Genomic DNA, 22,755 nt, shown 5'->3' with positions numbered 1-22,755 from the left:
GGAGTGTAATAAATATTTTTAGCTATGAGCCAGTAACGTTCAATAAATCAGTGAAAAAATTATAATTATTATCAGCTATTTAGTCCCTGTACTATGGAACAAGCAACAAGTTCCACAGTGAATTCAAGCAGTGACACTTTTGATACTGCTTTAAATGTGAACCAGTTTAGCAATGAAAATTATGTAGAAAATAACAGTATCACTTCAAAGACTAAGTTTCAGACTAGGGAGAAAATATTTAATTCAGGTTTCTGTTTTGAAGGAGATACAGTTGCTTATGGTGAAAAAGGTATGCTGCTGCTCAATGAAAAGGTGGATTCGAAATTTTTTGATGGCATTGTGGCAGAACCTGTAAGAGTCAGGCACAGTGAAAATAAAAGTCTTGTTCAGTTCTGGTCAGAGAAGAATTATCTACTGGAAGATGCTTCCAGCTGCAGCACCCCAGAGAAGAGACTGGTAGCACATGATTGTTTGCCACAGAAGCTGTCTAGTAAATACACCCAGACCGAACATGGTCTTGCATTCGCAGGTGACTGCAAGAATTTCCTGGTGTCTAGATCAAATCGAGATGTAAAAGATTATCTTCAGCAAGCCAATAAAACAAAGTCTGGCAATAGAAATACCCCGAGAACAAGGCAGTTAAATTTAAAGCGGAAGAATTCAGAAATTGCGGGTCCTGCTCCTAAGAGGGCTAGAATTATGAAACCTAATTCAGGTTCATTAAAATATTCTGAAATTATTGTTGAAGGGCGTGGAAGTATCACCAGTTATGTGTGCTCAGATATGTTAAAAGTGAATGACAATTTTTGTCTGGAGACTGAAGAATCTACTTGTGTCAGGCCAGGACAGCCATTTACAAATATTTCTGGAGTGGGTTTTAAATCTTGCTTTGCATCTCTGATGAGTTCCTCTGTCTGTGATAAAAGTTCAAGCATGTCATTCAGTACTGCTGGATACAGTGTAACTCATAGCTCAGATCTCTCATCACAAAGCAAAAGAGATCCACTAACTACCTCAATGCTGCCTGGTAAACATCCCAATAGGTCCCTTAATGAACTTGATGGAACATGGACAGATGTTACCCAGTCCTCAGAGCCACTGTTGTGTGAAAGTCTGGGATCCATATTGAGACTCTCCACAGAAATGATGGATTGTGAGTTATATGTCAAAAAGGAAAACAGTGCAGTGAAACATTCTTCAGTACCACAAACTGAAAAGGATAACAAGGGTGCTGATAAAGAACTATTTCCAGGTGATATAAATGACACATTTGCCAACCTGCATGCTGAGGTAGATATAGCACGAGAGATTGATTATGTAGTAAATAATTTAATGAAGGACAGTGCTGCCAAAACTCTTTCTTTATCATGTATTGAAGAAGTTAGTAAGAATACTGATAAAGAACTGTTGCCAGGTGATATCAAGGATATCTCTGTTGGCCTGGATACTATGGTAGATGTGCTGCAAGAGATTGATGATTTCTTAAATGATTTAATGGAAGACCATTCTCTGAAGCCTCTTTCAGTATCACAAACTGAACAGGATGACAAGGATAGTGATAAAGAAAAATTGCAAGGAGATATCAAGGACAACTTTTTGATCCTGGAGCCTGAGGTGGATATACTGCGAGAGATAGATGACTTCCTAAATGATTTTCGCTAATAAATAAAATTGTTATATAAGATAAAACAAATCAAAATTTATCATGAGATAAATAATTCATTTAAACAGCTGAAAGTGCTCATCAAATGCATATGCTCTACAAAATGTAGTGTTTTCATGTTTATATTAGGTCAGACATAATACAAGAAATGTCATTAAATCCTTATGTAACACTTTATTGACTCAGTTGACTCAACTGTTGGCACTTAACCCCATGTGGAAGAATGATTAAGAAAATGGCTTCTGCTTGCTTGTAATATGGAAAATATGAGTCATCACTATGTAATATGTTAGTTAATGCAGAAAAGGATTTAAAGTACATATATTGGAACAGGACATGGAAGCAGCTACTTTAGAAGCAGAAACATTAGTAGGATGATAATATTCTGGACAGGAAAGAAGGCAATTTATATAAATTCTCTGTGAATTGTATAGGAAACAGAGAATCCAATTATTGTTAAAATTTTTTGTATAATTTTTTTGGGGGGTGAGGGGAGGTCATGATCATCACTCGAGTCCTCCTTGAGAAGCCCACTTAGTCATGAAATTGCCCACTTTTAAGGCCTTTGAAGGTTCAGTATTGTGTTCACAAGAGCTCACCACTGGGTCCTTTTCTTAGCCTGAAGAATTGGTCAGCACAATTAAGCTGCCCAACGGACAGTATACTCAAACAGGAAGGGAGACGCTGAATGAATTATTCAGAGTTCACTTTCCTGGTTCCAAATTGATTGACAATTTGGACGATGGACAGGGTCAGCAGAACCTGGACACTTGCCAAAGCAAGATGAACAGGGTAGACTTGAACCTGGCCAAAGTCATAATTAATCAATCAAAAATAAGATGGGCACTGAACACTTTTAGACCATTTAAATCAGCGGGAACGGATGGAATTGTACCGGCACTTTTGCAACATGGGGCAGAACTTTTAGTTCCACACCTATGCCACATATATAGAGCCTGCTTGGCATATGGTTTCATCCCCACAGCCTGGAGGCAAGTTAAGGTGACGTTTATTCCAAAGCCTGGGAAACTTGATTATACCGAGGCTAAGGCTTATCATCCTATCAGCCTGTCGTCTTTCCTTTAGAAATGATGGAGAAACTAGTGGATAGGCATATCAGGGACGGGGTATTGAGGACATATTCTCTACACCGAAACCAACATGCCTACCAAACAGGTAAATCTACCGAAAGTGCACTACACAATGTAGTAACATGCATAGAAAGTGCAGTTGAACACAAGGATACTGCCTTAGGAGCATTCCTTGATATAGAGGGAGCTTTTGATAGAACCTCATTTGATGTAATCAAACAGGCTGCTGGAAGGCATGGCATAGAGCCTGCACTATGCAGATGGATCAATGCTATGCTGGAAAGCAGAACCATAGCTGCTACATTATCGGGAGAGACCCTGGGGGCGTCCGTGGCTAGGGGATGTCCGCAGGGGGGCGCACTCTCGCCTCTGCTGTGGAGTCTGGTCGTCGACGATCTCCTGTGAGGACTTGATGATGGGTATTATACAGTAGAATATGCTGATGACAGCAATCCTCATAAATGGAAAATTCCTTTCGACCGTATCAGAGCGTCTTCAAACAGGTCTGTACATTGTCCAGCGATGGTGTGAAAGAACAGGTCTTTCCATCAATCCCAATAAGACGGTAATTGTACCGTTTACTAGGAAGAGAAATATAAAGGGTCTTAAGGAACCGACTCTCTTCAATAAGACAATCCAGTTCTCCAGCATGTCAGGTACTTTGGTCTAGAATTAGGCAAGGGACTGACATGGAAAAAGCAGCTGGATAAAGTCATTAACAAAGCCTATAAGGCTTTTTGGACATGCAGAAGCATGTTTGGTAAAACTTTGGGACTGCAGCCACACGTTATACATTGGATATACACTGCTTTTGTGAGACCCATAATTACTTATGGTGCCACAGTATGATGGCCCAGAGTTAAATTCAAGACAAGCAAGACAGAACTTAGCAAATTGCAAAGGTTGGCTTGCTTAGGTATCACAGGAGCATTTCGAACATCTCCAACAGCTGCACTGTATGTACAGTTGGATGCAGAGGCCAGGGCAGGAATTTACCGTCTCCAGTGCAGGTGACAATGGAAACCTAGATCTGATGGTTTCGGTCATGCAGACATGACTCAGGACATGAAAAAAGAACCCATATTACAAATGGGGTCTGATAAAATGATACTGAGACATGTATATGAAAAACCCTTCACAGTCAGATTTCCTGACAGGAGTGAACGGGAAGACGGGTTTCAGCCCGACAGAAAAGGGGGACTGATCTGGCATACAGATGGTTCCAAGACAAATAAGGGCACTGGAGCCGGTGTGTACTGCTATGGCACGAGGCGGAAACTTAGTTTCAGCCTTGAGCAGTACACGACAGTATTCCAGGCAGAAGTATATGCCATTAAAGCTTGTATTATGGAGAATTTAGATAGGAACTATAGAAAAAGGAACATCTACATTTTATCTGACAGCCAAGCTGCACTTAAAGCACTTGACAAACACCAGATCAACTCAAAATTGGGATTGCCACCAAACCCTCATGGAACAGGCCAAACATAACAGGGTACATCTGATATGGGTGCCGGGGCATGAGGGTATTGCTGGAAGCGAAACTGAGACCAACTGGCCAAGACCGGAGCTGAACATCCGTTCATAGGACCTGAACCAGCCTGTGGCATCTCTCTAGGAGTTGCCAAGCAGGCAATCAGGGACTGGACTAACATAAAACATAAGAAATACTGGGAATCCTTAACTTGACTCAGGCAAGCAAAGAGACTCATACGAGGACCTTCTGCTAAAAGAGCGAAGGAACTGTTGAAGTTCAACAGGAACCAGATACGATGGGTGGTAGGACTACTTACAGGTCACTGCCACCTTAAAGGACACCTGTTCAAACTGGGACTAAGTGACAGTCCCACTTGTGAGAGGTGTCAGATAGAAAATGAAACAGCCACACATGTCCTGTGTGAATGTGAGGCTTTAGCTTATTTAAGACTACGTCATTTGGGTCAGTACTTTATGGAACCAAGTGTCTATTTTGATGCCCCCACGTCCAAAATCCTGCGCTTCATCTGAAGTGTGGGGTTGCTGAGAGAAAAATTAAAAAAGGGGAACCACAATGGACCACTGAGGTCTAGGTGCAAGGGCCGAGAAGGCCTACCCCTCGTACATTCATTCATTCATAGCCTGAAGAGTTTGATCCACATATTCACATAACATTATTTAAGATTCATTCTTTAGTCTGCATATTTTGAAAAAAATGCATGTAGGCTTATGCAAACACCATGCTTTCTGTATGTCTTGCTCCCCCCCCCATCATCTATTGAATGGCTGAAGCAATGTTTGTGAAAACTGGTAGGTATATCACAGCCCCTGAACCAACCAAAACAGTGTACTTCTTAAATCTGTTATCAGTCTGTGTGTGTGTGTGTTCTGAACAGCGGAACCTCTATGAATGGTATAGCAAACAGAGGATCCAATTAATATTGATTTTTTTCTATAATATTTGGGAAATGTGGGGCGAGGGGTTTTCTTATCATTACTGGAGCCCTCGTTGAAAAGCCCACTTAGTCAAGAAATTGTCCACTTTTAAGAAAGTCAAGGTTCATTATCATGTCCACAAGAGCTCACCATGGGGTTCTATTCTGAGCCAGAAGAGACCAATTCACTCTTTCACATAACATTACTTAAGATTCATTGTATTAGGCTACATATTTTGAAAGACAGGAAGTAGGCTGATGTGAAAGCCATGCTGTCTGTGCGTCTGTCTTCGTCCCCCTCACCATCTATTGAATGACTGAACTAATGTTTATGGAAATTGGTATGCATGAGCCCTGAGCCTAACGTAATGGTGTACTTCTTAAATCCCTGTCATCAGTCTGTGTCAATATGTGTATAACCCTGTCGTTCCTAGGTAACGGCTAGGTAAAAATTTCACTACAGTTCCTATTCAGCAGCCAGGTAAAAACATTACTGCTGCAGCAAATACACACCCAACAATAGAAGAATTATTGTCAATTCGTTTTTTTATGTGGTCTATGTCATATTAAGGGAAGTAGGCGATAATTTCTTCCCAGATCTTCTCATTTTAATGTTATTCTCTCACCTTCACCCTTCTGGTTTCCCAATTGATCTTGTTCTCTTTAGGGGTCCTGATTAAAATCACATATGCATTTCTGATCTCTCCTATGGGTCTGTATGTCCTCCACCAGATCCTCAAAATGATTCAGTTCAATTCTTCAGTTATTTATATACACACTCAGAAGGGCAAAAGGCAATTATGAAGTAAGTAGGAGTTAAGTGACAAGGAACACAAAATACAAAACGAACAAACAGGTATAAAAATAATAGTAACAGTGACAAAAAGTAAGTTTACATACTACAAAGGGCATTACGCAATTTCTGTTATTTTTCCCGCCTCCTAGGCTTAAGTGCTCTGAGCAACACGGTTTCATGTAACATCAGTGAATGCTCGATTGATGTTTGGTGGCGACAGTTATTGTGTTCTGGGATGTGCCGCCGTGCATTTAGGTACAAAAGTACTAGCGTTTCAGAGGAACATGATGCCTCCAGCTGCACCATAAAGGACGTATTCATTCCTGAATATGCTTTGTTATCGTCATCTGCAAATTTATTGAAAATATACTTAAGCATTTGCAGCGTAATTACGCAGCTTTCGAAAGTTGGAACGCTAAATTTTATGTTTTCTGATATCAGCATGACGTTACGTGTCGCTTAGCTCCATAGATGCTTTTTTTCCAAACAGTTTTTTTTTTTGCGGAAAGATGTTTGCATGGCTATAGTGAAAATGCCCTTTATTACATGAAGGAAAAGAAAGATTACTGTTCTACAAGGAGATTGGTGCAAATGTATTACACATACTTTCTCGTATATGACTTTAGATATGGCGTTTTTTTGGTTTGAGTCCCGGGAGAGCGTATTGGTTTTGTCTGGAAAATACGACCACTACAGTTTTATTTGGGACTGCTAGCGCTGAAATGTGGAGAAATTTGAAAGAAATCGTTAGAGCCAATTTTTAGATAAATCATTTGTGATTAAGTCGCAGCTTGGGTCCATTATTTGAATCCGTTATTTTCAGAATGTGTTGACTTACCATATACGAGTACATATTATTTGGGCCTATTGCCTCTACAGACGGTAAAAAACTAATAATCTATCAAGCCGATTTCGAGAAAATTGAAATTTCGCTTTTGAGGCTTGGGAGATATGCAGTTGTTTTCCTGAAGATACTAAGAAAGATTCGGTAGTCGTCTTTGAGAAAATAGGAATTTTGTGATTGTGGGGCCCAGTGAAGTTCTCTCTTTTTGTAGCCAGGATATTATTACGAAGAGAATCCGTCCAATCCTTCAGGCTATTACGAGTATATTGTATATACCGATATGCGGATTCATTATTGTAGGACAGGTTATTTCAAGAAAATCCCGGAAAAAGAAGGAATGCTTTAGCTAGTCATATATCAATATATATTTCATGATATTACCAATACAGTTTCATTCAATTATTTCAGGGGATACTGGGAGTGTTTTAAATTAAATGTAATGGAATTGTGCGATAATAGGTACATACTAATGAGTTTAAGTGGACGGAAAATGTGAAGATAGGTAGCAGGTGGCATTCTCTTTGCATCGGCTACTTTCGATGGTAATGAAGTCTTGAGGTTTGAAACATCCGTTTTCATAAACAACATATTAAACTCATAAAAGTAAAGGCATTGTTGAATATGTTTTTGATATTTGAGTCATAGATAGGGGGCAAGTTCCTATGAAAGTACAAGTTCAGTTTTTCGGCAGCTATCAATGTCTCTTTAATAGGTAGATACGGTATGGTATGTGCGCACATGGAAATATTTGTCAGTAACGGAGCATGTATTTATAACTGACCTGACGTACCTTATCACGGAAATTCACTTTGGAATTTAGGATCCTTGTGTATGATATTTTACCGAAACATCTGTGTATGTCTTCGACGAGGGAATTTTATAGTTAACGTTTGGAAAGATTTATTTCCTTAGTATCGACAAAATAATAATACTTCTAAGGCAAAATAAGATCATGTGCTTATGTATTATGCTGTCTAATATTTGCACTACGCATATGCATGGTTCTTGAACACACAAATTCACATCTAAATGCAAACCTAATTTGATCCACACTGTACACACAATTTGCTTAGTATGCTGTGATGTAATACCAACTGAGCTTCCGAGATTGACACTATTTACATGAAAGAACCAACAGGTGGCAGGAGAATATAAATTTATATTTTTCTTGCATGTGCCACAATGATTTCGTAACTGAATGAAGAAACTTTTTGTTCAATGTTATTGTTTGTTTCCACGAATTTCTGTTTTTCTGCTTCCATTAGACAGTCGGCGAGATATTCTTCATGTAGTTCTGTTGGTATCCGTTCAAGAAATGGGTTGACTGCTTTCATGGACTCTGGCAAACGAAAACAATGAAACAAATTAATTACGAAGTGTACCACTAGATGGCTATATGTATATATATGAACTACCAACATCTGCACGAGGCGAAGGGGGTGTAACTCAGTGGTAGAGTGTCTGCTTCGCATGCAGAAAGTCCTGGGTTCAAATCCCAGCTCCTCCAATTTTTTACCTTTTTTTTTTTAATTCAAACGTTTTTCCCCATACAATGTTTACTTAATTATTTCAAACAAACTGTTCCATAAACACAAATACGAAAACATTTCAATAGTTATTCTTCGTAATATTATACAGCAATACCTCGCATAGTCCGGGTAATCGGTTCCGCCATATCCCGGACTGTTTGAAAGCGGACTAATCGAGGAACTAAATACATACAAAATTATAATTGGTTACAGAAAAATCTCAGTTTTTGAATAAATAAAACGCGATTAATAAATTCAAATGTCTTCATTAGAAATAATTAAAAATCATGTTTTTTGCAATTCATTTTTTATTCTATAAAAATTGCAATATTGGTGTCGGCACATTTTTCTTCTTTGGCCTTTTCTCTTCATACATTTCTTTGTAGCAACGAATTGCACTGTTTATCGTTCAGCGAATTGTAAGGCTACGTTCAGTATTGGGATCAACTTCCGTAATGTGCTCTGACAGGGTTTCAACCATTCCAATAATTTTTGATAGTTGTTCAGCTGTTAATTCTCATGCAGGCACTTCAACACAGTCGTCGTTGTCTAAGTTGTCCTCCCGTTCTTCATAAGCCCGTTGTTCATGTATATTAATAAGTGTTTCATTATCTAGTTCATTAGTGTTGGGTTTGATGCACTCAATTATTCTGATGGAATCCAACTCATTGAAACCAAGTTGCTGTCCACTTTCCACTATGTTATTAGTGACTTCAGCAAAATGAGTTTCAAAACCAATGAAATCATTTGCACAATGTGGTATGATATGTTTCCATACTGCCCTCATATTGCTTGCCGTTAATTCATGCCATGCTTTGCCTATATTTTCAATAAAGTTTCTGATGTTGTAGCTCTTCCAAAATTCCGTTAAAATAATGCTCTCCCCACCTCCTCAGCAAAAGCTGTCAGAGCTCAAGAACAAACGACCTGAGCATAGGTACATACATAGACAACAGGGAACCCCAGAAAAAATTGAAATATGTATCGTATCGCATAACTTTAAAACCACATAAAAATAAACTGCGCAAAAAGATACTTGACTGTATAAAGGGAAAAAAACCGATCATATATGTATTAAAAATAATTTTGTGTACTAATATTTTAGAGTTTATTTTTATTTTGCTCAATTAAAATTTAGTTTGTTTTGCAATTTTCAAACCGGACTGTAGTGAATCTGGACTGTTCGAAGCTGGACTATGCGAGGTATTGCTGTATTGTAGCGTCCTGTTGCACATCACTTATTGTTCAGGTTACTGATTCAACTGTCTTATGTGTAACACGTCTTTCCAAGACTTCCTTTAAAGAAGTCTCAAAAAGACATGTTGCATGTTAAGACAATTGAATCAGTGACTTCAATAGCTATATTTTCTTAATTTAACTTATTTCCAGTTTGATTGGGCATATAATGCTCATACCCATCAACCACACAATTTTTTCTTTAATAAAAGTAAGCTTAATTCCATCTTTAGAGTATTATACATCTGAAAGAATATGGCATGTTCTGTTATTTTTTAAACGTCCACATAATCTATAATCACCTTTAAGACAAGCAACAGTGTTGTAGGAGTATTTACTTTCTCTGCATTCACAGTCGACAACTTCGAACCCCGTGTCGAGTAGAACTTTGCTAAATTCTTCACCAGGATCTGTTGATTGTTGATAAGGCGATATGAATCGATGGGCATCCTAATGTATAGGAAATATTAGGTTGTGATCAAATTTAACTGATTATGAATATACATTTCAAAAGTTTACATTTTACTGAGATAGTTTACCTTTCCTGTCTCATGACTCTTTTAAATTCAGTAAGCAAATTGAACACCTATCAATCCAATGAAATCTTTTTCCTTTGCATAATTTTGTCAGTTGAAAGGCAGGGAGGGACAGTGTAATCAAGAAAGATAAGGGAAGAATGGAAGGAAGATAAGATAGAAAAGACAAAGCCTGTTAGTCCATCTCTCTGCACTCCTCAGTAGTCTACATTTCCATTTTTCTTGTTTCCTTTAAAGAAAGTGCTAAGACTCTTATGGTAACAAAGTTTGAAATCTGCAGCAGAATTGTACAATACAGTGTATGGAAATTAGCTTTTAAACAAGATTCTTTAATATTATCCTCAACCTGATGTGGGAGATTTGTTCTTGAAGAAATGCAAATATACAAGTCTTATATATAATTTATCGCAAATGTAAAGTTCTTTTGAACAATTTAAAGCCCTAGAAATAAATACAGCCTCACCAGGCTTATTCACATTCCAACTGACATGTTTCTCTTAGATTCTTCTTTTCATATACATTAATTGCACAGGTAAAGACAACGTATCATTCTTTCCTTCTTAATGCTTCTTCATATGCATGCTTTACATAAGCCATTAACCATTTCTAGCACACATTCTGGTTACTACCTAGATAACGCAGAAAAACTAAAAATGTGAAGTATTGCTGGAGCTGACTACTTTGTAAAATTAGGCAAATTTCAGCAAATAGAAGAATGATAGTCTAAACAAAAAATGTAACTCTGTTATTATTATTACTATTATTATTTAGGTGTACATAAAATTTTCTTATAAAAAGGAAACTATTGCACACACTCACTGTTATAGTATAAAGTAAGCTCAACTTCATTACAGGCCAGTGTAAAGGAAATAAGAGAGAAACAGAACAGAATATTTGATTTAGCAAGGGTGGCGCCTTGGGAAGCCAAAGCCCATGTATACCTATGTAATTTCTAATAAAGGTGATGGACCATGGAATTTCAGATAATTTTCTTTAAATCTGAAACACTGATAGAGTTACTGTACTTCACACAGGTTACCATTTAAATACAAATTAACCTTAACACTCATATATTAAGGGCGCTATTCATGATGGTTGACACACACATGAAGCTTTCCTCAAGAATGATCCGAAATATTTCATTCACATTTGACCCATTTATAATGCTTATTGGCCAAAATCCAATTGCATAGACCATCAGTCATGAAAACAAGTTAGGCCCTATATGATATACAGAAGTTTTTTTTTCTTATTTTACAACATCATAGGGAAGTTTGTGCAATGTATTTTGTACTGTTTGTTTGTCTGCACAACAAAATAGTGATCGACCCGCTGGCTTTCATTTATCAGTTTCATTATACATTTTTATTTGAAGAATAGTGCTATATAAACCTATTTTGGTGCCTGAATATTAAAATATTTGTTCTTTACTTGCTGCTAAGAGAATTCACATGTATTCTAATGAAAATAATATTCTCCGAGAATGGAAACCAGTTAAACTAAGCTATTTCAGGTATTAGAGTTGTTTAAAAGTGTGAGACAGTTTATTCAAAGTCGAGTTGGTACATGGTTATTGGCCGAAAGGTCGCGGTTTGAGTCTTGATGAGGTGGATTTCTTCAATTTACCTAATTCTTCCTGCCGCACTATGACCCTGGGGTCGACCTAACCTCTTAACAGAAATCAGTACCAGAATCTGCTTGGAGGGTAAAGGTCAGCCGGTGAGCAAGGCGGACTTTACCGCCATCTGTGAACCGATTGTCAAGAGAATATGTGGGAGCCTCGATGTCTCACAAACCTATGGGCCTTCACGGCCTGTTACAGGCATCATTATCTTTCTTTCTTTTAAGCGAACAGAGTTTGATTACTTGTATTGATAACATTAATAGACAGAGATCTTGAATAAGAAGGTATTTCTACAGGTACTCGTGCGCCTTTATAGCATAGAGCGTAAGCGTATTCTTTGCTTAGAAGCTTATTAGGCCTATATACCGACCACTTTTGATAATTAGGATTGCAACACTGCAAAATCCGAAAGAAAAAAAATATTTTAGGTAAAAGCTATACAATTTAAAGAGATACTACTAACCCTTCTTTCTCAGAATTAATGTAGACTGCCATTATAGCTAAGTTAACATATTGAGTCATAGCTTACGACTTGCCATGATGCATTTCTGATGATTTAACTAAGCTTATACGGAGAGTAACGCTAGGACACAGATGGCAGTCAATGTCTTCTCGGCTGTTCCTGCCATCTATAGGACATAAACTGTACTATTTCCTCTTGACGGTATGTGATACTGTGTTAAACGAAACGCTAAGAACAATGTTTTTGCATACATGAAATACNAGATGGCAGTCAATGTCTTCTCGGCTGTTCCTGCCATCTATAGGACGTAAACTGTACTATTTCCTCTTGACGGTATGTGATACTGTGTTAAGACGAAACGCTAAGAGAACAATCAATGTTTTTGCATACATGAAATAGGAGTATAATATGTCTCATGTTTAATACCTTCGTTAAAATGTAGTTTGACGTTATGGAGTGTACTGTAATGTTGAGTAGATCTGTCAGTGGTAGATTTATATNGGGGGGGGGGTGAAAGGTGGGTGACAGTTGACTGGAATGATGAATGCACTGTGTGTATCACGAGGCTCCACATGTATTCGCTCAGGATTGAACCCAAGCCTCCACTGTTAGAAGCCAGCGCCTAAAGGCCTGAGGTTTGGCACAGCCAAGGCCTGTTAGCTACTTCAAAATCATCCCGTCCCGTTTCGGTATATGCTTCGTGTGAATGTGTGTATGATTAACTGCATAAATGCAACAAAGTTACTATAAGGTTCTCACCGTCATGTAGATCCGCCACTCTGGTTTCTGGCAAAGGGCGCTGTATACTTCGAATATTGGACATTTTGCCAAGAACACAAGAAGTATTTCTCCTCCAGTTCGCAGTAAACGGTATATGTTACTCACAGCTTTCCTGGTAAGACAAAGAGCAGGCTGCAGTACTTCAATATCATAAAAGGTGAAAGATAAAGTTAATGAATTAAGCGCTACGCCATGAAGGCGTATGGGGGAGTTGATGTATAGATCCGCATTTTATTGACCTCGACATTAGCTAGAAGTGAGCGGTCAGTTTCACGCCTCGGCCGCTTTGTCCCCGGCGAAAGATACCACGGTACCCGTCGGATAGAAGGATGGGTGGGCCCCAGAGCCGGTCTGGAGGACGTGGAGAAAAGAAAATTCTTGAACTTACCGGGACTCGTACTACGACCTCTCCGTCCTTCATCCCTTAACCTGTCGCTATACCGACTGTGATATTTCGATACCATTAACTTCTAAACGCTTATGATGCTTAGGCTGTTATCAGTTTTAAACAAAATAAACTATCTCTGAAAATGAATTAGCATATTTCGTTACGATTAGTGTAACGTGTTTGCGTTACTGATCCCACTTCTGACACCAGTTGTCGCGTATCGCGGGGTATATCGCGACAAATAAATTCTCGATGTATTCGATGTAGCGAATTTTATTTCACATTCGCACTTACAATCATCCAAATTACAGATTTACGATTACTGCTATCTGCAGTATCACAATTAGTACACTCCAAATGCCAGAATACAACTGACTGGCTGACTCTACGTCTCGACTCGGCGGCTGTCACAGTACAACTCTGGACGCCACATTAGAACTGACTGTGAATAGCCTTCGCTGCTCCGTATGTAGCCTCGATCGGACAATACGGGAAAACGGCCACGTAATAGGCACCCTTTTTGCTATGTCGCTGTGTTGCTATGTAACGCTAGCGGAGGTAACCGCTGTTACTATCGTAACGTCGCCGCTGTTGACTCGCGTTGCCTAGCGACCGCGATATCCCTCGGTGACGTCACCGCGGAGGGGAGTGGCGGGGCGGGAACTCGCCTATTACCGTAAGAACGCGAGCGTTACGTTACCGCCACGTACCGCTGGGGAGGTAGGGGTCAACATGTCACATTAGTACTACCACTGGATGTTTCCCCTCACAGATATACGGTAGCATGTCAACAACGCTGTCCTCACACCAACATATTTAGTAAGGCAGCCATGTGTTGTACATTTGCTTAAACTTTGCAAGATTCACATTTTTCACAAAGGGATCTCCATATAAAATTTTAAGGCCATATATTTGATGCTAACCTTTCTCAAGTTTGCACACTAACAATGACATTAAATACATAACGGCGAACATTTCTTGATATCTATTTTTTTCCGAATGAGTCTGCGCAAGCAGAAACGCTTGTGGTTTTATTATGGAGGTTTTCTATTCGAATCCCGGCTAGGATACTAGATATACTGACTGGAGTTTTATCAGTCCTTCCATACATATCCCAGGATAACACCTTACTTTAGGCCACGGCCAACTGCTACATTAATTATTGTCCCACCATTCGACACTCTGTAATCTGGGTTATTGATAGGATCTTGTAATCTTGGACCCGAGTTTGTATGTTTCCTTCTCATGAACCTGACTGAAGAATATAAAGGTACTCAGACAATGGCTGTTTCCTATGAGTAACTGAAAATTGCTTATACGCATTCTGGCACAGTACAACCTATCGAGAGACTATTAAGGCCGCGCCATAGCTCAGGCGGTTAGTCGCTGGCTTCCCACCGCGGCGTCAGGGAACGATCTCGGGTCTGGTCAAGTGGGATTTGTGGTGGACAAAGTGGCGCTGGGGCGGGTTTTCTCCGAATACTTCGGTTTCCCCTGCCAGTCTTCATTCCACCAAACTCTCCATCGTCATAATCACCCGGGGGAGGTACAATACGCCAATCAGTGGCCGCCGAGCCGAGTGGACCCAGTTGGAGTCCCCCCACCCCCCACCCCCCACACTGAGGGAATCGAGAGATTATTCTGATTCAGAGGTTGTCAAAGTTTGTGACACTACGAACCCCTGAAACAATGAATACATTTACTGGACACCTCAGTCCCTAAGGATCAGGAAAAAGGACAGTTCTCTAAACAGCTCCCTGTACGACTGCATGGTGGCAGTAAAGGAAAAGTATCTCTGCAAAAGGCCGTGGAGGCCCATAGTGTTGTGAGATGTTGAGGTTCCCACATTTTCTAGACAATCGGTTCATAGGTGGCGGCAAGGTTGTCAGCCCTACTCGCCGGACGCCCTTTACCCCAAAGAATGTTCCAAGAATATTCCTGGTACTCATTTCTGTTAGAGGTTGAGTCGACCCCAGGACCATAGTGCGGCTGGAAGGATTAGGTCAATTGAAAAACTTCAGTGACCTCATCAGGAATTTAACCCGCTACCTTCCGGATTGTAGCATAGTGCCTCAAGCAACTACGCTACCGTCCCATTAGCTCAATTGGTTAGAGCGTCGTGCATGGCGACAGAAGGAACGTAAAAACTGTAAAACTTTTCTGCACCTACAGTAACATGAAACATATTCTTGTACAGCCACGAAGAAATTCGGAAAATGTTTCGCCGGTTACAGCCACATTTTAGAAAAGCAAATACTGAAATCTTATTAATTTACTAACTTGCATAAAATCGTGCTTGGATAAAACTGTGCTTTAAATTACTATTGAGGACTCGGCGACAAACTTCGGAGGTCATGCCTACAGTTGAGAAAACATGCTCTTATGACGTTGCAGAATTATCTTGAATGCTGAGGAGTTACCTGTCCTCTACATATTGTGTATTATAATGGGCTGTTAAATATGTACATAATTATTCTAATGATGCTCTGTTCTATGAAGTTGTGAACGGGTTTACTTTAGGAATTATAAATAAAAATCTGTTTGCCTAAATCATTTAATCTTAGTATTACGGAATTAGCTTAGCTCCCCATAAGAAGCATGCTGTCCCGGCCCATAAGGAAATGAGTTTATGGGGAAAAGATCGTGATTATGATAGTGCAGACTTCAGGATTGTAACACCATATGATTCAGAGATATCCAGACGTTTCGGAGCTACATATCGCCTCCATCTCCAGGCTAAAGACTGAGTCAAGCAAGAAACCAGTAAAAGCAGACGGCAGGATGAGATCAGTTCGCTGCTCTTTCTGACTTACACGTCGTCACAACCCAAAAGTTCGTACATCTCACATTCACAACCATCACAACCTCAATTTAAAAATCGTGGTTATTCTGCCAAGTCGTACCTTTGATCTGGAATCCAATGAAGACAGTAGAAGGAGAATATCTTGTCGAAGCCCAGTGCAGAAATTTCTGAGGTACCTCGTATGTCCTTGCTGAGGTCGAATTGTGCAAACCTCAGTTTCGGATGTGTATACCTGTTGGTAGCGTGCTGAACCATAACAGGCGACACGTCTGCTCCTACCAGTATTCCGAAATTTGCTGGCAAGCGAGGCATTAACTCTTGCGAGGTCACAGTTCCTGGACCGCAACCCAAGTCCAGTACTCGGTCCCCGGGTTTCCAGCTCATGGAGTTTAAATACTCAGTTAAGACCTGGACAGCGTCTCTCTTCTGAAGTTCATGAGATGCTGTGTACAGTTCAGCGTCATGCATTTCCTGAAACGGGACATGTTTTAGGCAATGATTCCCACAGAAGCATCTTCCAGCCCTTGAATTATCAACGGTACATTCGGGCTCTGCCAACAGGATATTCTGTTTCTACTGCCTGCTCTGGACTCCTCTTCAGAGGTATGACTATGACAGAACAAGCATGGTTTTGCTATCGAAGAGTACTAACCCCAGCGGCGTGATAGCACACGCACATGGTGGACACTAAGTTACTCTCGCAATGCTAAGGGCAATTGTGTTAAACACGCAGAAAATTCTTGATTTTTAAAATAACATAATTAACAGCTTTAAGAAATAGTCTTCTTAACTATAAAAATAATTACGTATAAGACTATAACAGTAATATATATACCGTATTCACGTAGCATAAAATTTTCTGAATAGTACAATTAAAGCTGCCGAGGCTTGAAGCTAACCAGTCACCTCCATACAGTACCTATGTCAAGAATGATGGAGCTATACCTCCACTACCCCATATGTCTTTATGGCATAGTGCTCAACTAATTAAGTACAGGGACAAATTTACTTTATTTTACTTACAGATAATTCCGCAGCAATCATTACATTTCCGCAATGCGTTGCCTTGCGTATGAGCAATTTTTAGCTACTCAGATAATAATTATTTCACGCTCACTCTTCGTAAAAGTTAAGTCACCATTTTACTATACTCTGTGAACTTGTTTTTCAAATGGATCGACATTTAATGAGGTAGGACTTCGATAAAAAGCTTCATATTTAATACACGCCTGTTGGCCGCACTATAGCTCAAGCGGTTAGTCGCTGGCTTCCCACCGCGGCGGATTCGATCCTGGGTCTGGTCAAGTGGGATTTGTGGTGGACAAAGTGGCGCTGGGGCGGGTTTTCTCCGAGTACTTTGGTTTCCCTTCCCAATCTTCATTCCACCCAATTCTCCATCATCCTAATCACCCGGGCCAACTACAATAGGCCATTCAGTGGCCGCCGTGCCGAGTGGACCCAGTTGGACTCCCCCCCCCCAAGCGAATTAAGAATTAATACACGCTCTACAGTCTGGTAATAACCAATATGTAGAGGTTCAAAGGAACGATTTATTATTGTATATGTTATACCAGTATTAACTGTGTCGACGGTTATTTCGCTATGAAGTTACTACCAATATACGACAGGTTACAAGAATTAAAATTCATAATTGACATACAAGGCTATTCCGCTTGGAATTTTTGTCGGACAGAACAATAGTGCGGCAGGTTCCCTTTCTCGAGCACTGCCAGTTATCATTCTCCCAAAGTTACTTCTCATATACCTTTAGGGGCTAGATCATCAGAGTCCGCAGCACCAAGGAATTCAATCGCAACCAACCTCTACTAATGACAGGTTACTACGCCTAATATATTAATCAGTCATATTTTGTCACAGTTCGGTCCGAGGGACTGAGTAATTTACCACTGAGAACATTAGTCGTGAGAGTCGTGAGTTGCAAGCAAGCAGTGGCAGTTCCTGCTTGGCTTTAAGGGATCTTCATTGTTAGTAGCCGCTACCTAGCAACTCGTATGTGTGCCGTAGCTGTAGCGATTTATAGAGTGTAAATTAGTGAGACTGTTATAACAATTTGTAATTACGAGTTACAAGCGTCCAAAGGAATCCATATATCAATCCGAACTCCGTGTCTTGTCGCTAACATGTGACAGTACTTCATTCGATAGAGAAATGCTCGAAATTTTATAGTAATATATGTTTTAATGTGCAGAGACAAGTGAGCTATACTTTAGTGTTGCCTCGAAGGACTCGTACCTGATAGAGGTTTCGGAACACTAATCTATATATGACTTAAACAGTTCGGACAGTTTCTCTCTAAGCAGCCATTTCCATCTTAATGTATTTGTCTGATACAGGTTTTCTATTTTGTTATTAAATCTCATATAGCCTAACTTATCTAAGTGACAGAAGAAATGTGGTAACTAATTTTGTTTCCACATTACATACAATGAAATATAATAAAATAAAATAAATAATTTTGAGAAATTCTCGCAAATATGTGTAATATAATGTACAAATATTACTATTGCAGTTAAAATCAAATTTGTAATACTGTAGAAAGGCGTAAACATTCAGAGAACGGACACTGAAAGACTGAAGCAACACAAATAAATGTTTCAAAATGTAAGACTATGAAACAAAAAAATATATATATATAAGAAATAATTTATTTTTAAACTATCTCTGAAATTTAAAAATTCTTAAGTTAATGAATGGAAGACATGTTCATATACTGAACTGAAACACATAAAATACATAGCAGATCCTGAAACACAAGGCACCAACAGGGAGAGATCCCGGGCATATAAAGAACAGGAGGACAGGATGTGCATTTAGGTTTCTGAGAAAAGAATGTTGGGGGGTATATTTATAGGAGTGTGTGACTGGAAAACACTGCATAATAAGAAGCTTCATAATTTTTACTCTCCATCAGAAATTATTTCGATGATCGAATTAAAGAGTTTAAAATCGGTGGTTATAACACACGGTGCATCTGAGAGAAGAGAAATGCATACATAATTTTAGTCGGAATGCCTCAGGGATGAGACCAGTAAGTGTAGGTAGGAATGTGAATACGGAAACGAAGCTTTCAGTTCCATAAAAGATGGAACATTTATCAACTAGCTGAACAACTATTAGCTTCTCAAGAATGACTTTGTTGCATGAAGTCGGTCACTAATATTTAGAGTTATACTGCATCGATATGAAGCAAAATTAATTGTACCCTACAATATAAACAGCTTATACTAAATTACATCGAAATCCGTCAGATGGTTTCAGAGACAAAACGTGCGGACGGTTGGACAGACAAAAGCTCAAAACTCTTTCATTTTTATTCTTTGTGGAAAATTTTTAATATCAGTACACAACAATAGACCTTTAATTTTTTATGAAATTTATTCTTAAGACAGTACTTTTTAGACTGAGCCTAGGATTTTTAAAATTCACATTTTAACTTATATGACTATACACTGTTGAATGAGAGAGCCGGGATAGCGCATTCGGTATAGCGACTGGCGACGATTTGGACTGCCGAGGGGTCGGAAGTTGAGTCCCAGCATGAGCAAGATTTTTCCGTTTTCCAAGTTATCCAGACCGGTACTTGGGCCCACCCAGCCTTCTATTCAATGTGTACGGGGATCTCCCTGGGGATAAAACGACGGAGTCCTGCACCTGACGACTCACCTCCGACTGGTGCTGAGTTTATGAATATGTAGATCTACAAATCCATTCCCCATACGTCTTCCTGGTGTAGTGCTTATTTAGTTAAGCACAGGGACACCTTTACCTTTTTTATGCTGTTTAATGGTATGATAAAAAAAGGACATTAGCAATGGTTTTCATGGATATTTTCGTGATCTATTAAAGGAATCCACCAATGGAAACAGAAGAAAACTAAGAATGGCTTCAGGCAGGATAGCAGATAACCAAAGTGGCAAAGGCCGCGCCATAGCTCAAGAGGTTAGTCGCTGGCTTCCCACCGCGGCGGCCCGGGTTCGATCCTGGGGTCTGGTCAAGTGGGATTTGTGGTGGACAAAGTGGCGCTGGGGCGGGTTTTCTCCGAGTACTTCGGTTTCCCCTGCCAATCTTCATTGCACCAAATATTCCATCATCATAATCATCCGGGACAGGCTACAGTAGGCCAATCAGTGGCCACCGTTCCGACTGGACCCCGTTGGACTCCACCCCCCACTAAGCGAATTAAAAAAAAAAGAAGGGGCTGACTGGGCAGTACCCGGATACTACTTGAATTTTCTCTGTTAATATTATTGTCTCACAGAACGAGATCTTGTCCCTCAGTAGTAACATTAATTTACATGGAACTATGGGCTATACACTAAATGACCCTAACCTGCATATCCCTCTTTTCGTCCTGAACAACTGAGTGCATGGAGCCGAGATACTCTTGCTCAGCCGCCAGAAACCTATACGCTTTCGTCTTATTTGCCATACGTGCTACATGCCTTGCCCATTTTATGGCTTGATCATTTTAATTATATTTGGTGAAGAGACAATATGTGAAGCTCTCCCCATTATGCAAAGTTCTCTAGCTTCCCATTATTTCATCCCTCTTGGATACACACACTCATCACAAACACCCTCAGACTATGTTAATATATTTCGCCCTACAACCCTTCATAATAATCCTTACCTCTATGACGGTCTGACACTTGTTGGGAGCTCTGTCTTCTTCTGCCTCGAAGGTGAGAATGAGTGCCAGGCGTTGCTTATTCCCGCCTCTATTTATATTCTTTAAACACCAAAACCGGAAAGTATTCACTGGATTCATTTTTTTTAATCTCATCGTATGTTATAAGTATAGTTACACTGACCCCCCCCACTTCCACACTTTTTGTCTTTCAAGTACATATGTCTTCTTTTGTTTCATTTTGGAAGCCCGATAACCTTTCGAACGCCTTCGTGTTATTTTCTGTTATTTAGACAATACGTGTAGTTTACAGGGTGTCCCCGAATGCCATGCCCTCATTGGCTGCTGTCAGGAAAACAATGACATTGAATTCCTGCATAATGTTGTCCCTTGTAGGTAGAGATCTTCCGGCGATCCGATTGCCCATCTTAGACATCATAGTAATTGCCTGATAATTAATGGTTTCGTCATTGTGTCTGAAATGGAACAGGACACAAGGCTTAATTCAGAAAACATGAAATTATAACAAGGAGGCTACAACATTCCGATCGCGTGTAGTTCGGGCACCATGTCCGAAGACAGGAAGTGACGACCATTGAATTGAATATATATGTATGATATTTTATGGTGCCAAGCGATAAATACATCTTAGGCCTTGATATCGGAGGTATCAAAAGCTTAAAGGTCTAATACTTAATCCATTTCTTTTATACCTTTACGGTGTCGAGGTTTTTTTTTTTGACATTTTACAGATAGTAGAACTTCTTGGATGAGTGATCAACTCGTCGCAAGGTCTTTACCTAAACACAGGACAACACATACACATTCCAAATTTCCATGCCTTATATGGGATTCGAGCCCACGATCCCGGCTTCCGAGAGAGCGAAGACAGTGCATGCCTTAGACCGCTCGGCTACCGTGACCAGCAGGTCTAATACTTAGGAAACAAAAGCCTGAACTACAGCATTCATATGGCAGAGTTTTGATTTAGTTTATTCTTGTACTGAATTCAGATCTTTCCCGTAGACAGGAAAATTTCCCGATTCTTCTTTTCGTTTTCTTCGCTCTCTCTTGGGAAATGCTATGAAGTTTATTTCTTTATAGATCCATTGTAATTCATCATTCATAATCATTCCATCATTAAACAATAACCTATGCACTCGAGAAAGGGTCGTTAGGAAATCTGTAGTATTCTTATTTGTCTGCCACAGATGTGGGACTTCGCAGTCACACTCGTTTTCCATACACAGATGGAGCTGCCATCTTATGTCCATCTTCAAAATGGCAGGGCTGAATGAGTACTTACTTACTGCTTTAGAATCTCATATCAAGAAATGTATTACAATAAATCCTAAACAAAGAATTAAAATTGCGATTAAGAATACTTACCTTTGAGATCAAATATGTCAGTTCATTACTTAACCATTTTCATAAGCTTTTGCTAAACCCAAGCAAAACTACAAAACTCTTGTTACTCCCTCATTCTTGTATTCCAGTATTCGCCTAACTGTTTTATTTCCAAACGACTTTAGTCTGTGTTCTTATTTTAGACAATATACCTCATTTACCAGCATAAAACATGTGATATTTTGTATTTAATCGTTAGAGTGTTACATAGGACTCAATAAGATATAGCAGTTCTCTGGACTAAAATTAACTGTAGGAAGCATTCCATCAATGTAAACCATAATTTTAATTTATTAATATTATTCGCGACTGTTACAAATTTATCACATTTTGGAAGGATTATATTGTTATGATTTCTTCCTCATTTCTGGTGATGATACAAGGATGTTTTGCACAATTTTATCTTCATTTACTTCTACATCCATGTCCAAAATAATTTAATAGAAGAACTCCTGCACCTTATTACATTTGAGCTATATTTTCATCTAATAACTGACACAATGAGCATACATCATGAGCCGGTACGTTCCAAAGTT

The 22,755-nt window shown here is 39.4% G+C and overlaps 1 protein-coding gene, 1 long non-coding RNA gene and 1 other non-coding gene across 3 annotated transcripts in view; 2 read left to right on the top strand and 1 right to left on the bottom strand.

The window, feature by feature from the left end:
• LOC111862090 overlaps positions 1–22,755 on the top strand; it is a 196,699-nt gene that overhangs the window by 1,589 nt on the left and 172,355 nt on the right. The gene's annotated exons all lie outside the window — the stretch shown is intronic.
• LOC111862089 (juvenile hormone acid O-methyltransferase) lies at positions 7,153–20,895 on the bottom strand. The gene is made up of 5 exons (XM_023847189.2): positions 20,816–20,895; positions 16,265–16,635; positions 12,953–13,085; positions 9,873–10,020; positions 7,153–8,144 (listed from the first exon to the last, which is right to left on the bottom strand). The coding sequence occupies exons 2-5, from the start codon at positions 16,630–16,632 to the stop codon at positions 7,963–7,965; spliced, it is 831 nt and encodes a 276-aa protein (XP_023702957.1). The 5' UTR covers positions 16,633–16,635; positions 20,816–20,895; the 3' UTR covers positions 7,153–7,962.
• Trnaa-cgc lies at positions 8,241–8,312 on the top strand. Its single transcript has one exon. It is a non-coding gene; the product is annotated as a tRNA-Ala (tRNA).

This window comes from Cryptotermes secundus, unplaced genomic scaffold (assembly GCF_002891405.2).
Source record: "Cryptotermes secundus unplaced genomic scaffold, Csec_1.0 scaffold400, whole genome shotgun sequence".
Lineage (NCBI taxonomy): Eukaryota > Metazoa > Arthropoda > Insecta > Blattodea > Kalotermitidae > Cryptotermes > Cryptotermes secundus.
Note: the sequence above shows the minus strand (reverse complement) of the source record. Positions and strands in the feature narration are given on the sequence as shown.